Source organism: Gobio gobio, assembly GCF_949357685.1.
Source record: "Gobio gobio genome assembly, chromosome: 11".
NCBI classification, from domain to species: Eukaryota; Metazoa; Chordata; class Actinopteri; order Cypriniformes; family Gobionidae; genus Gobio; species Gobio gobio.
Window position 1 is genome coordinate 51,941,886 of NC_137104.1, and position 16,833 is coordinate 51,958,718.

General features: G+C 37.8%; 1 protein-coding gene across 1 annotated transcript; it reads left to right on the plus strand.

Annotated features, from left to right (window-relative positions):
• Nucleotides 1-521: 521 nt before the first annotated feature.
• mturn (maturin, neural progenitor differentiation regulator homolog (Xenopus)) lies at nt 522-14,004 on the plus strand (the record flags this gene model as incomplete). Its single annotated transcript, XM_079830118.1, has 3 exons — nt 522-692; nt 10,287-10,409; nt 12,651-14,004. 3 exons carry the CDS (start codon nt 522-524, stop codon nt 12,756-12,758), a joined length of 402 nt encoding a protein of 133 aa, XP_079686244.1. The 3' UTR covers nt 12,759-14,004.
• Nucleotides 14,005-16,833: the final 2,829 nt, after the last annotated feature.

Below are 16,833 nucleotides of genomic sequence, written 5' to 3' on the forward strand. Positions count from 1 at the left end.
ATTTTTAATATGAATTGATTTAAATACTTACGCTTAAATTCTTTAAATTCCTAAAAAAGGTAAACAAGTTTAAATTGCGTATACATTTCTTTACAAAGGACGTCAGGACATGTCAGCATATACTTGAAATGTTGTTGTCGATTTTGTTAATAATAATTTATATTTACCACATAGCATCAAAACGACACGATTGTTTATATAGGCAGGAAGTTTGAACAGTTGAGAAAACGAGTGTCTCTTTAGAGATGGTTCCTTATGCAGATGATGACGAGGGGCGCATGTGTTGTCATGTGACGTCATCCTGCTAGAGGACAGGCGTTGTTCTCCGCACACAGGAGGGCTGAACCGGGTCCGGTCCTTTAGGTCCAGTTCAGGAAGACTCGAGTACAGGCCGATATGAGACAGTGAGACGACAGCGAACCAGAATCATCTCTAATCACCATGACGACGCAGCGTTAGTGCTCAGCATCCGCAGCATCAGCATCACCCGCGGCTCAGGTGCGCCGCATCCGTCAGGCAGGATGGAGTTCAAAGAGCTGGTGGACACCGCCGAGAAATGGTGCTCCGGGAACCCCTTCGACCTGATCTTCGCCGAGGATGTGGACGAGAGGCGGCTGGACTTCTACGCCGAGCCCGGGATCTCGTTCTACGTGCTATGCCCGGACAATCTCACGGGAGGAACCGACAATTTTGTAAGTATGACATAATCGAGTAATATCCTCAGGGGGGGAGGGGGAGCTGTGCGCGCGCCCGTGTGTGTGTGTGTGTGTGTGTGTGTGTGTGTGTGTTAATACTGCTGTGGTCTCTTGTCTCAATTACAAAAAGTACCATGGTTTTTGGACATGCTATGGTATTAGCATGTCTATTAGACACAGGCCTGTTTATTACTGGAGCATGAAGATGGAAATCACCCAGTAACGTGTTGTATATTGGACACTATCGCTCTAATACTTTTTATTTTGTGCATGTGTTTTAAGGCCTTTGTCTGAAAGCCAATGAAATGATGTCACTGTTTTTTGACTGCAGTATTTTCTCAATACGTGCTTGGCTGGATTTTTGGATGATGTAGTGTTGGAGGATGCATCTGCCAACAAGTTCATTTTTTATAAGTGTATCTGATGCATATGTTCCGGTCAGACAGGCATTGCTTCAGCTGCATTTCAGAGCCATGATGAGGTGTGTGTTAATGTGTTTTATCAGCACAAATGTCTAAAGCTGCACAGTAACTCTCATTGAGGGATAAATGGTGCAGATATTCTCTGTTGTTTTGGTGTTGTGATGTAGCTGCATTTGCTTTAATGCTGCCCTCGCACATGTCTGTTGGATGCATGTTTGCTTTCTGTTCGTGTGTGCGTCTGTTTGAAAGGAAGCACAACAGTTTACTGTAGTTTCCCTGACATCACACCACATGATCAGACCGCATCACCCTGCAGTCCCAGAGCTCACTAAAATATCAGCGCATGCAGCAGCAGGACAGGGCTCGAATTACTCAGACTGATCAATACCACGTTCAGCAGGGTCACTGAACGAGAGCGAGAGAGTGCGAAAGAGAGAGAGAGAGAGAGAGAGAGAGAGAGTTTACTTTATTAATAAATACAAATACAGTAGAGCCAAAAGACCACACCGTAAAAAAAATGCCAGGAATTTACAGGATTAAAGAGTATTATTACACAATAAATTACTGTAGTCAGAAATTGACTGTGAAATCAATGCATGCTGGGTCATCATTTCCTTTACAAATGACTGAATCAGCAGAAGAATGATGCTTGTTTTACTGTGATTTCACATTATAATATTGTCTTTAATCATGCCACTGTAATAAATGTATTCTTTACTACTGTAATTGTTTTGAAGTCGCCATTATGGTGATCATTGTTCCGTTCGCTTGGGGTCTTGGACCTTGTATATTCATATTCAAATCTCTAGCCAAGTCAGAAATGTGACAAATAAAAAACATTTGTTAAAATGATGACAAGCTAGAATATGTTATAGTTTAACTATTAAAGGGGGGTGGGGGGGGGGGGTGCTGTTTCATGCATTTGCTGTTTCAGCTTTTTACGCTGTTAAAGACTTGGATTTTCATGCTAAACATGGACAAAGTAAAAAAAAAAAAAGATGGACGTTTGATGGAGTATTTCTGTGCCGACAATACTCTTTCCGGTTTCTCATAAGTTTCTGAAAGTTTTTTTCGAGTATGGGTCTATCTGACGTCAGCAAGGGCGGAATGTCCTTGTACGGGCCGTACGGGCTCTTCTCCTGGAAGGGCGCGCGCGACTAGAGCGAGAGAGCAAATGCACGCCCATTAACACGCTGTGCTCGGCTTTAGGGAAGCTGGCTGCGCTGCAGGACTTCACGAAATCAACAATGTCACCAAAGAAGTGTGTTTTTGGTTGTCAGGGCAAGACAACTCTGCACAGCTTCCCAGCATTAGTTCCCAAAGAACCCAGCATTAGTGGGACAGTGGATGGATTTTGTTTTTCCGGAGCAGCAACGGAGTTGTGCAAGTGTTTTTGTTTGTTCCCTGCATTTCGGCGACGATGGTTTATAAACAAGGCCCAGTTCCACTTTTGTAGCTTGTCTAATGTTGAAAGATGGAGCGGTCCCACCGATTAAGGTTCACGGTCGTGACTCGTGCGTTGGAAGCAGACGGTGAGTAAAACTGCTTCAAATGTCTTTGTGTTGTTAGCTATCGACTCGTTCATTCAAATGCGCTACTATTCCATTGTTTTTCTATGTAAACACCAGAGGTGGACAGTAACTAAGTACATTTACTTGAGAACTGTACTTTACTGGAGTATTATTTTTTAGGGATACTTTTACTTTAACTTCACTACATTTGAAAGACAAATATCGTACTTTTTACTCCACTACATTTCTATCAAGATCCTCAAAGTCGAAAGTCGTTTCTGTAGCAGTTCTGAAAGTCAGTGGATTATTTTTTTCTTCTTTAAAAGTCTTTTTTTTTTTTTTTTTTTTGCAGACAGCCTATCAGTAATCACTCTTGTATAGGGTCTTGTGAAGTTTCCCAAAAAATTTTTTTAACACTGATCAGTTTACAGCAAAATGGAAGAAGACGGTTCCTTGGCACAGTGTGTGCACCCATGGCTATACTTAAAAAGTATGTTTCAGTTTTCTCAAAAGATTAAAGATTAGTTTAGTTGGCATACACTTTGATGCATGTCTCATAAAATGTAAATGTCTGGGAGAAAGAGAGTAAACGGTTGGGAGAATATTGGATACGTATCAGTGTATAGGGTCCATGCATTCAGCCTTAAAGTGACAGCAGCTTTGTAAAGAGCTTTGTAACTTTTATACAAGAAATTGAACATTTCAATACTTGTATAAAAGTTACAACGCTCTATACAAATGTAAAGAAATGAGTTTAAGGTAGTCGTATGCTAGCATGTCGGATGGAGCATCACTGACTGGCTTAAACCACCTTGGTGGCATAATGTGCATTTATACAACAATGCAATAATAAAATAATGCATTGACATAAAAAAGGAAATTTACTTTGGATACTTAAGTACTTTTAAAAACAAATACTTCTGTACTTTTACTTAAAAATCTGTTTTTAGAACTTTAACTTGTAATGGAGTAATATTTGACCAGTAGTACTTTTACTTTTACTCAAGTAATAGAGTTGTGTACTTTGTCCACCTCTGGTAAACACACGCACTAGTCTGACGTGCAAAACCGTTCCGCTTGCTACTTCTAACATTAAATCGCATACAATAGTCCATAAACCAAATTATGTTCTCATAAACCACGAGTAAACACACACAAATGTTGTAAAACTCGCGCATAACAAGCCGCTAAGCAAGTATATAAGTTACAGTTACAGTACATACCATTGAGACGTCCTGCTGTAGTCGTCCTGTTCAATTTCAGCCTCTAGATCTGATTCTGGATCATATATGTAAGGCTAAATCTGATTGATCTCCATGGTTTATTTAGGATAACGTTTTTTTCCCCACGTTTACAGTCACAGCTTTCAGACGCTCTCAACGCAATCGCTGTGCTGTACGCCTCAAGCCACTCATTTTTTTCCCCGGAAAGACTCTGTACAGCCTATCTTTCTTTTATAAATATAATAAAACTAATGCAATACTACTCTATAGGCACTCAAGATTGACATGAGATTGACTGAAACTGACTGTTTCACCCCCCCCCCCCCCCCCCCCTTTAACTATTCTTAGCATGAATATGAAGATTTTGTTTTGGTATTATTTAAGCATGAAGATTTACCAATAACTTATTTCAAATTCATAACTGTTTGTAGATGGATTTTGACAATAGTGAAACAACTGTTGAGATTCATCTTTGAAAGATGACATCATCTTATAAGCATCGCCTAATGATGCACAGACATCACAATGGCGACACTCAACAAATAATAATAACAAAACTAAATAAACCAACAACACAAACTGCTAAAAGTGAAGCAAAAATAAGTTCAGCAGCACAGATAAAGCCAACAAGAATCAAGAAACTCCACAGCATAATCCATCGAACTGCATGCTGGGTACCTTCATATAGTACATATGCACTGTAGAAATACAGTATGATGTTGTTTGTTTACAGTTAATTGTGTTTTCCAATACTGTAAACTCACAGTAAAACCAATTTTGTATGCAGTTATATAAAAGAAAAGTCCTAGTGTGAAATGTTAAATGATTAGCAGTGCACATTGAAAATTTAGGATTGTTAATTTGAACAGACATGAGCAGGACATCCCCCCTCTAAAAAAAAAAAGATAAGAGGAGGAAGAAGAAAGAAACATGATATAAAATCAGTAATTGTGTATATCACTAGTAAAGTAAGTATATTAGTGCAAGCAATTTTTTGGTTGAACTTTTCACTATTCATATATATAATGAAATAGTAAAGGATCCAAAAAGGAGCATTTGTGTCAGCGTGTCTCAGACTTGTGGACGCCACTATATTAAAGTGCTGTGCTGGTGATTGATAGTGTTAACCAGTTTCCAAATAGCTGATGAGACGTTGTTTGAGCAAGCTTGCATTTAGTGGTACTATAACTCTTTACAATAGGGTTTCATTTGTTAACATTAGTTTACAACATCAGTTAGCATGAACTAACAACGAAAAATACTTTTAAAGCATTTATTAATATTAGTTGATGTTAATTTCGACATTTACTAACATGCTGAAAAGTTGTATCTGTTAATATTATATACTGGACATGAGCTGACATGACCTAACAAACAACAGTTGTATTTTTAATAAATACTGTAACAAATGTATTGCTAATTTTAAGTTAATGTATTAAAGGGGTAGTTCACCCAAAAATGAAAATCTTCCAATAATTTACTCATCCTAAAGCCATCCCTAGGTTTATATGACATTCTTCGTTCAGCCAAACACAATCAGAGTTATATAAAAAAATTATCTTGGCCCTTCCCAGATTTATAATGATAGTGAATGGTACCTGAGATTTTGAAGCCCAAAAAAGCGCATCCATTCATCATAAAAGTGCTCCATATGACTCCAAGGGGTTAATAAAGGCCTTCTGAAGATTTTTTGTAAGAAAATATCTAAATATATATTTTTTAATTATTACTTTATGAACTATAATCACTGGCTTCCAATAACGTCTGTACGCGAGTCTAGTTCCGGCGGAAGAGTGACCTCTGACATGATGTATTGATGAACACGGAAGCGCAGAGGATAGAGCACAACAAAGCACCAGGCAAGAATTAAAAGTCTAAAACGTACAAACATTTTAAAAGAGAAATTTGAGAGGAGCTTGAATTTGTTGTTCGACTCTCACCAGAGCTTACACTGCGCCTACATCCTACATCATGCGCTGGGTCAGAGGTCACTCTTCCACCGGAACTTGACTCAACTCGTGTGCGGCCGTTACCAGAAGCCAGTGATTATTATTATAAAGCTATAAATATGGATATTTTTACTTGCACAAACGCATGTTTTCACTTCAGAAGGTCTCTATTAACCCCCCGGAGCCGTGTGGAGAAGTTATATAATGGATAGATGCACTTTTATTATGTATAGATGCACTTTTATGATGTATAGAAGCACTTTTATGATGGATAGATACACTTTTATGATGATAGATGCACTTTTATGATGGATAGATGCATTTGTTTGATGCATAGGATCACTTTTATGATGGATACATGCATTTTTACGATGGATAGATGCACTTTTATGATGGATAGATGCATTTTTATGATGGATAAATGCACTTTTACGATGGATAGATGCACTTTTATGATGATAGATGCACTTTTATGATGATAGAAGCACTTTTATGATGGATAGATGCACTTTTATGATGGATATGAGCACTTTTATGATGGATAGATGCACTTTTATGATGGATAGAAGCAGTTTTATGATGGATAGATGCATTTTTTTGATGGATAGATACACTTTTATGATGGATAGGAGCACTTTTATGATGGATAGATGCGATATATTATATTAAAAAGCTGGGAAGAGCCAGGATATTTTTTATTATAACTCTGACTGTGTTTGGCTGAAAGAAGTAAGTCATATACACCTAGGATTGCTTGAAGGTGAGTAAATTATGGGATAATTATCATGTTTGGGTGAACTTACCCTTTAACCTTATTGTAAAGTCTTACTCATTCGGTTTGGCTACCTTGGTGAGCTTTTTACAGTTGAATATTCTGTCCACTTGGAAATATGTTGCACGATGAAAGTGAAAGGGGTTTGTGAACAGCCACTAATGTTGGTTTTAAAATTAAATATTTAAATGAAATAACATTTCAACAGATTATAAGAATGATGCCTTGTCAGTACTTCAAGTTAATACAGCTGAAGTGAATTGATGGGAATTGGTGGATCTCCTCTGGTTTGGCCTGCGGGGGGTTTTCCTCTCTGTTCCTGCGAGCTCTGGACAGATGCATGAATAATCTCTGAACCTTTTCTATCCATTGCTTCAGGCATTTCCACACAACACAGCTTGAGCTGAGATCTCTGGAGAAAGACTGAGTGTGTAGAATTTGTTCACCACGTGTTGACGGTCTCTGTTGAAACCGGAAAATGCGGTTGGATATAGCAATATTAATAGCCATTAACCAGTAGTTGAGCATTAGAGTTATTTTAAACTTTTTTTAAATTTTGCAAGTAGATGATATCCTCAAAGTGACATGGCCTAACAGCTGCAAAACTCCAGTTTTGATTTGATGAGATTGGAAATTATCATATATTTCCAATCATCATATGCTTTCCAATGTAGCCTGGAATGGGCGCTCAGAGACTTATGATGTGCTGTTGTGTCATGTCCTTGTTCTCAAAGCAGACAAAATCCAGAGCATTTTAGAGAGCATTCAGAGCAGCACACATGCACTAACACTGCCCTTAGAACATTTAGCATCAAGTGTACAGCATTCAACACACAAGACATTGATCTATGTTAGTTATAACAGCACAAACTTCAGCATTTCTTGTTATTGCTTTCTCGGGTCCTCTGAATGCCAACAGAAATGTGTTGTACACAATTCATTTGACTTTTACTCCTTCAGGTTTTACACAACTGGACACACTGACACAGTGTAAACCTTTTAGTTTTAGAACTCAGTGGTCTATGGTATTGTATTCAAATCCGATTCTTTTTCCTCATTAAACATTTTTCTCAAATGCCATTTGGGAGGAGAAGATTATTTGGGCCATCTGAAAAATGGTCCCTCTCGCTCGGATAAATATAACGGGACAAAGAGTTTTAGTGTCCCAGATTCTCTCCAGGAAGCTCAACTCTGACTTCAGAGAATTCCTTTTATCCATATACCGAATGTTCCTATTTTATAAGCCCAGGAATAAATATACCAGGGAGTTTGTGTTAATAAAAATATTTTTACTAATGCATATTTTTAGTCTGATTTTCTAGAGAGATCGGTGCTGATATACTGTAATTTTACGAACTCTCTCCATTGCAAATGATTTGTAGATGTGTAAAGGTTTGTCATGAACGTGTAAAACACTGTTTACTGGGCTTTGCAACTTCATGGAGATACATTTTGCATTTCAAAAAGTTAAATTTTAATAATTCAGTGCTTGTGTAACCCCTCCTGTTCGAACCACCCACTCCAAGCGGGACTCGAACCCGGTTCTGCCGGCATGAGAGTCGGACGCTCTAACAAGGAGGCTAAAGGCTGCAACCCCTAGTGTCAGTCGCTAGAGCGTTTCTTGAGATCAGAGGAGTGAGGTTTACTCGCACAGCAACAACTAGCTGACCTCCATTACACTTGCCCTACACTAGTTACTTTCTTTCCGAAAAAAAAAAATCTTTATAGTATTGTTTGTCAACTCAGAGTTTGACAGTAACAGAATTGACCATTTTAAACTTTTCAGCCAAAAACTCTACCTGCTAGGATAAATGCTAAGAGCACATGGCACCAATGAAATCATGATTAAAATACTTTTAATCAACTCACTGTGTGATCAGTGATAAATTCTGCTTTCCTTTTGATATTGTAGTAACACTTTTTTTTGATGTTTTACAAAATAACTCTTGCAAGATCTTTTTAGATTCAAATATTTTCTTACCTATCAGTGCGTCAGATGTTATCATTGAGGGAAAGTGACATAATTTCCTGATTCTTACATAGTTGTGGGAGATAATTCCACCAATTTAAAGGCAAAGTATGGTACGGCAAAATAATTGACACAATTTTTATGAACACACATTTGACTAATTCGGACAACAATAAATCATGATTTTCAGTTATATAACACTTTATACAGAAAATATTATATTGTTATGGCCTGTAACATCTTGTGATACATGACAATGAATAAGTAATTATTAAAATAATGTATTATATATAACCATTTATATTCATTCACTGGGAACCCATGACCATGAAAAAATAAAGCAGTATTGAAATATAGTTTAATAAACACACAATAACATAGAATTAAAAATACATGATAAATCTGTTTCAACTATAAATCGAAACTTTTTATAGACAAGGCTTAACCCTCAAGCCACCCTCGCATAACAGCCCTTAATCCCACCCTCATGGACACATTTGTGCACGAAGGTCACAAGTGTGATTCCAAAAAATTTTTTTTTTTATAAATGTTATATCACCATCTTTGATAAAATTAATTCTATCAATTTATGCCTTTTTTTGTGATTTTTGGGGTATTAATTAATTTATTTACCTCTAAAAGTACCATATTTTTAATGTAAAATATACTTATTTTTATGTTGTATTTAATATTTATTTAACTTCAGTAAAAAAAACAAAAACATATCAGCAAGTCCAGAAAGCCAAAACCTAAAAATGTGGTGACTTTGGTGACATCTGGTGACCTATGATGGTATTAATTTCTTTTTAAAACTAAAATATCAATAGCCACTAGATGGCAATAGAACTCAACGGCTGCATATGGGCTGAACTCTGTAAACCAATGTTGTAACAAATTTATTTTTTAATTGCCCAGTTATTGGCTCATTTAATTCCTTTGTTTGTGTATGTGTGAGTGACTGTTTTTTATTTGACAAAAATAAAAACTAAAACTCACTCTGTCCACGAAGGCGGGATTAAGGACTTTTTTTTCAAGCACTTAACATTGTAGAATCGAGTCAATTTCTTTTGTGTGTGTGTTCAGGTGGCAAACTTCATAAAAGTAGCCAAGTCTTGTACCGCTCAGATTAAGGAAAGTATTTAAAAAAAATAAAAAAAATAAAGATTTTGCCCTCATTTGTCCAGAAGATGGCTTTAGGGTTAAGCTAGTCCTGGACTAAAATTCATGTTTGAGCTGTTTAAGCTTAAAACATATCTTTAAATATGTCAGTTCCATTGTTCCCTTTCGTTTATTCACTCCGAGTTACGTCAGTGACTGACAAATGGGGGGTTTCGCTTAGAAGCCTACCACCTTCAAGTTCTTAGAAAACGAGCCAATGGCGAAGAAATGCCATGGGTCTGTGGAATTTGCATAGCGTAGCTCCGCCCCACCTCGTGGATATATAAGGAAGGACACTGGCAATCTTGCATTATGTTACCTGCAGAGGAGCTGAGACTGAACTACAGCCGAAGTGGCAGAGGGACGTAACGTCTCCATTACATCTCACGTAACTGAGACGTTTCATCTCAAGATGTACATCAGTAATGTTTTTTTTCTTAAGGCACATTTATAAAAGCTGGCCTAAACCAAAGCCCTGTCTATGAAACCAGGCCTACATGTTAAGTGTTGAGCTGAATATTTGTACTACTGTGAAACGTGTGGTGAGATGATGTGTTTAATCTAATCCTGTGTGTGTGTGTTTTCAGCATGTGTGGAGTGAGAGCGAGGACTGTCTACCGTTCCTGCAGCTGGCGCAGGACTACATCTCCTCCTGCGGGAAGAAAACACTGCTGGAGGTGCTGGACAAAGTCTTCAGATCCTTCAGGCCTGTAAGTCTTTCTCGCTCTACATTTATCAGGAATAATTAACACAATAAACTATTGTTCAGCCAGGTATAGCTCATTAGTTTAACTGGACCCACTTTATATTAGATGGCCTTAACTACTATGTACTAACATTTTAATTAATCATTTGATTAGTGGTGGGCCGTTATCGGAGTTAACGTGAGACTCTTATCGGGCGATAAAAAAAATATCGCTGTTAACCTATTCTCAAAGTTGGGTTGGGAGCTGGGTCTATACTACGCAAGCTATGATGACTTTCATCTTGATATTTTAGCGCGGATGTATACCTAGCCGAATTGCACTGTAGGGGCGAGAGAACTACTCTTCGAAACCGGTGTGTATGCCTACTAGTGTTGTCAAAAATATCCATATTTCGATATGTATCGATACTGAAATATCTGAAACGATACGATACTCATTTTCTACAGTATCAATATCAGCTGCGCTCTCCTCTCCGACCGACAGCGAGTTGACACGCACCCGCCTCCTCTCATTCAGTTCATTGCGAACGGGTGTTCTGCTGGATTTTTCCTCATGACAGCGTGTTAGTATTGGTGTGACCGGTCTGAATTTCGCGCGGGGTTGCACATAACGTTAATTCTACTAATTTCCGCAGATTTCACGCTCACATCTGAAGCGCACACACACATACCATAATAAAGCCACCTCTGACATACAAGTGCAAAAATGAGCTCCTTTTTCCAGCTTATTAATGGTCAAATACACTCAAAAATGTCTCAATGCCCATCTGGGTGAGTTTTAACGTAAACACAGTCGTAACCAGCTCACAGGAACAGTGTTTGGGATCCATGCGTGCGTCAGGTCTTAAAGGGACAGAAGTTATTTATTATTCAAACTACAAAAAGACAAACGATCACTTACGAGCACACATCTGAATGCCTTCGGCAGAATTCAAATGAGCCATTTTAATCTAGATTAATTCCAAGATTAAAGTGAGATTAATCTAGATTAAAAAAATTAAAGCTACACTATGTAACTTTTCCGTCCACTAGAGGTCGCCTGTTCAAAACAAAGGCGTAGTTTGATGACGCCACGTTTGAGCGCAGAATCTTGGGACGTGTGGTCTTCACCTCACAGCCGTTTGAAAAGAGTCAGGATAGGACTCGGGCAGAAATCATGTTCATGGATGCGATTATTAACATTACTGTAGTCTGAAGCAGAGCAGGGCCGAGTGTTGTGGAGCTGAGCAAGGCCACTGGAGCGTTTGAAGAGCAGGACTGTTATTAGGGCGTAGTCGCCGGCGGGACTTTTATTATGACACGGTCGCCGGCGCCACTTCCTCTTTTCCAGTCATGAGTATGAGGTAACGCAACTCTGTTTATCGTATTAGATATATTTGAGTGTGTTGAAAAGGAAGTTATGACTTTCGCTCGGCGGCTGCTATGACACTTGTTCACACTGCAGTGAGACTAAAGCGTTTCACTGAATAAAACCGGAAACCGAGGGTAACGCAGATATGACGCAATCGACAGGCGACTCCCTCAAACGCATAGCTCACACGTCCTGGTTCCTTGGTTAAAAATAGCAATTTCTCACGATTTACAAATAGTTGGAAACATTTGGGATATTCTAAGTACTCAACTGAACAAAATATATAACACTGGCTAGTGGTTTTTGGATATTTTACTGAAAAAATCTTACATAGTTCACCTTTAATCTATGCCCACCACTACATTTGATACAATGCACTAATTGTGTACATACATGTTTTTACATTGTACTTACATTTTAAAAAATACCTGCATGTAATTACATCTAATTCATTTCTGTAGTTACATTTGTAATTACACAGTTGACAGTTAAAAACACAGTTGTAATTACACACTTCCCTTACACCTAACCCTACCCTTAAACTTACCCACACCACCACACCTGTCCCTAACTCTACCCGTATCCCACCTCAATATCAGCAAAGGTGTTTTGCAATACAATTTGAACACAGTAAGTACATTGTACTTATTTTTGGATGTAAGTACATAGTAGTTAAGGCCACCTAATATAAAGTGGGGCCGTTTAACAGCATACTGTGTAACATTTGCCAAGCACGTTATTATAAAATTTGCCTGTTTTTCGGATGTTTCCAACATGGCTCATTCAATCAGATTTTAGAGCCAGATGTGTTCTAATGCAGTGCATGTTGCATCTGAACATTCTATTTTGGTTCTCTTCTATTCCGTATGGAATGATTGTGAAACTGTCCTGCAGCTCCTGGGTCTTCCAGACATCGACGATGACACATTCGATCAGTATCATGCAGATGTGGAGGAGGAACCAGAGCCAGACCACCAGCAGATGGGCGTGAGCCAGCAATAATGGCCAGCAGTGAGGCTCTGCGCTGGGCCACCGTCTCTGCATCAAGCCCTGCTCTCCTAACCTTACTCTCCTTACACACACACACACACTGCACCATTACACCCTTTAATATTTGGACAGCTTTTCCTGCACCCTGATTTTAACTCAAATGATCATGTTATTTTGATCTATATTAACTCTCATGCCCATATCCGCCATGTCATGATAACTCTCATCACGTTCAAGCAAGGATAAAACTCATTCCCAGCTCTCATATTTTATATTTCTCTCCCTAACCCATCATGTGTCTGGAGGTGACATCTTAAGGTAGCAATTATGTTGAGAATGGAATACTGCTGCACTGTTGTCACATGATTACGTTGCATGTTTGATTCAGCGATTGGCTTCTTGAAAAATAAGGATATTTTGGGTCCAGTGTGGTAAAAACATCTTAGTTCTTCATAGTCTGATAAAAAAAGACATATACTGTGATACAGTCCATAGCGTAAATACCGCACATTTTGATCAATGTTGTGTATCACTGGGATAATCCAATGCAACACATAAAATTAACATGCAACGGCAACAATTGTGAATTTGCTCAAGTTGAGTAACTAAAGATGCCATCACAAGAAAACTCTTTTTATTTCGGTGGTGACTGATGTGCACCAATGAATCCGTCACAATAAGACCAGGAACATGTAATAAGAAAGGGTCCATTTTGATTTCATGTTGGCTGTGGAGAATCTAGATGTCGACTGTGGATTTATTGTACCCTTTAACCCTGGGTCATTTCTGTGGGATTGTGCTTGTATCGAAATGTACTTAAAATCACTCCAAAATATCTGCTAAATGACAAATAACCAAAGCTGATTGTAAGCGCATACAAAGTATCTGTTGTTAAAGGGACGATTCACCCAAAAACTAACATTTTGTCATCATCGTGTTGTTCCAAACAGTTGACGGCACCCATTGACTTCCATAGTAGGGGAAAAAAATACTAAGGAAGCAGAGGCGGACAGTACTTAAGTATTTTTACTTTCCAAGTAATTATATTTTTCAAGTATATGTACTCTATCAGTGTTCTTCTTTGGGAAACTTTTACCTCCCAACCTTCCAAAACATAATATTGTACTTTTTACTGCACTATGTTTCATATTGAATATAATTTAATACTTAATTACATTAAAAATGTAGTTTAGTAAATTTTACTTGAGTACAAGTAAGAAAGTACTATATTTTTAATGTAATTAAGCATTCAAGGTACAAAAAAAACTACTTTTATTTATGAAATGTAGTGCAGTAAAACGTATGACATTATAAATTATGATTTGGGATGTAATGAATTAAACGTTTTCCAAAGAAAAACACTGATAAAATACTTGGAAAATGTACTGGAGTAGAAATACTTAAGTATTGTCCTCCTCAATGGGTGTCCTCAACTGCTTGATAGCCAACATATCTTCTTTTGTGCTCAACAGACACAGGTTTGGAACAACATGAGAGTGACAACATGTTTATTTTGGGGTGAACTGTCCCTTTAAGGATGAAATTAAACGTGATCAGAAGTCTGATCATCACTGAGGATGGGTGACATTTTTAACAATCCCCTCATGTTTTAATCCTCTCTTTGCCTTGATTGTCTTTTTGATTGTATTAATTATGAACATATTGTATTTAGTCCTCTGAGTTAAGAGCGCTCACCTCAGAGCTTAACCAGAGAAAGGTCAAACTGTGGAGCTTCCACACTCTTAAAATAAAGGTTCTTCAGAGCAGTCTGAATGCACTTCTTACTATCAAGAACCTTTGTTTCGGCCTTGTACGGTTCTTGAGCTGATGTACTTCTTCAAAACATTGATTAGGCACAATTATGAAGTTCTTCAAATCACCAGAACGTTCCAGAATGTTAAAGATCTCTAGAGAATGAAGAGTTCTTTGCGTAATTTTCCTGTAAATCTAAACGGAACCTTTATTTTGAAGAGTATATCAGCTGCGGTTCATGGTCATGTGACCTGATGTTGCCATCATTTATCTATCTGCTGTCTCATATCTCCTCATGATCACGGCTGAAGGACTGCACAGGCCGTGTTTCCCCAGGACATACTGTACGTGAATGTGCTGACGCTAAACGTCCACCGTCTTCTGCTTCCATTGTGTCTTCCTGCACACGTCAAGCGTAGAGATGAAGTTACACCAACATTATACGGAGTGTGTTACTGAGATCAAAGCTGCTGTTTTTCTGACTGTCTTTATGTAGTTCTGTAACCGTTAAAGCTCTGTATCGGATTGTGATTTCTATTTTATTTTGGTTTTGTTTGTCCCATAGTCTTCAGTGATCAACTTTGCCACTTTTTGATGACTTTTGCTTAGCCATATTACTTTATGTAAAATGTATTTGTTTGTTTAAACGTATTGTTTTTTATGTAACAGCTAAAGCTCTGTACTGGATTCTTGTTTTTATTCATATTATTTTAATTATTATTATTATTAATATTTATCTATTGCTTATTATAGCTTACCCTTTAATTATATTTATTTATTTCCTCGCTCCTTTATGTGTGTAAATCCATTTGTGGATGATATTTCAGTCACCTTTATAACTAATCATTTAATTTCTAAGAAGATTGTTCAAAATGTGGTAATTGGAAATATTGTCATTGATTTAGATGAATATTGATCAGCCTGTTGTTTAGAGTCATTTAGAGTTAAACTGGAGTAAAACTCGTTTGGGTCAGCATGTACTGTAACCTCAAATTCAGCAATTAAATTTGAACCTTATGAGTGTATTCTGTATTTCTTATCCCTGTGTTTTCATGATTATTTGATCCATGTTTTCCCCACACACAAATAAGCGGTAATCTTCTTCAGCAGATCACATGGCACGCTCTTGGACTTTGGTTGGATGAAAATTTGATGTTAAATATTCTCATAGTAAAACTTCTGACTTGGGCTTGCAAGTTACAACACTAAAAAAATATATGATCGATTAGTTATGACAACAGGTTTTTACATTGCTTTAACTCATCAAAATAGTTATATAATCAAGTTTTACAAATTATGTAATTTGAGTCCAAGTTGATTGTACTTAAAGGCACAATATGTAAGATTTTGGGATTAAAATATACAAAATCCCAGTGTTATATATTTTATTGACTCGTGTACTTCCATTATGTCAAATGTTTCCAAGAATGTTTAAATCCAGAGAAATAAGCAATTTTAACCAGGACAAGGACCGTGTTCATGTGTCGCGTATCAATGACATCATACCCGCATTACCCTCGATTTCCGTATTATTTTGTAGAAACCATGGAAACACCAAAGATGCTTTAATATATATTGTGTTTTATTAGACAGGTGAGCAACTGTTTGGATCATTCATCGTCAGAAAACGAATCATTGTTCTACAGCTCAACACAGTTAGGGCCCTATTTTAACGATCTAAGCACATGGTCTGAATCCACTTTTGCTAGTTTAATGACGGGACAAATGGTCGGCGCACATGGTCTAAAAGGGTTGTCCCTATTCCCTTAATGAGTCATGGGTGTGTTTTGGGCAACGTGCAATAAACCAATCAGAGTCTCAGTTGCGCTCACGCCATGGCGGATTGGCTATTTACATGGCGGAATTTGCGAGCGCTTCTCTAGGGAGGAATCCTTTTATTTTTAATATTTAAACGTGTGTGTGCTGCTGCGCATCCCTGTGTGTGTAATAAGCAGAGTGTACGTGCGTTGTGCACTGTGTATAGACTCTAAAAAAAATGCTGTGTTAAAAATAACCCAAGTTGGGTTGAAAATGGACTAACCCAGCAATTGGGTTGTTTTAACCCAGCGGTTGGGTTAAATGTTTGCTTAAAACAACCCAATTGCTGGGTTAGTCCATTTTCAACCCAACTTGGGTTATTTTTAACCCAGCATTTTTTAGAGTGTAGGCACATATTACCAACACACCCTTTAAATAACACAAAAATACTGTGCTATTGACTTTAGACCAGTTTTTTGTTGGTCAATGGTGCAGTCGTTTTCAGTTCCTCACAATAGCAACACACCAACAATGCGCCTGTACACATCTGGTTTTCAGACCACCACGCCCATGGGTG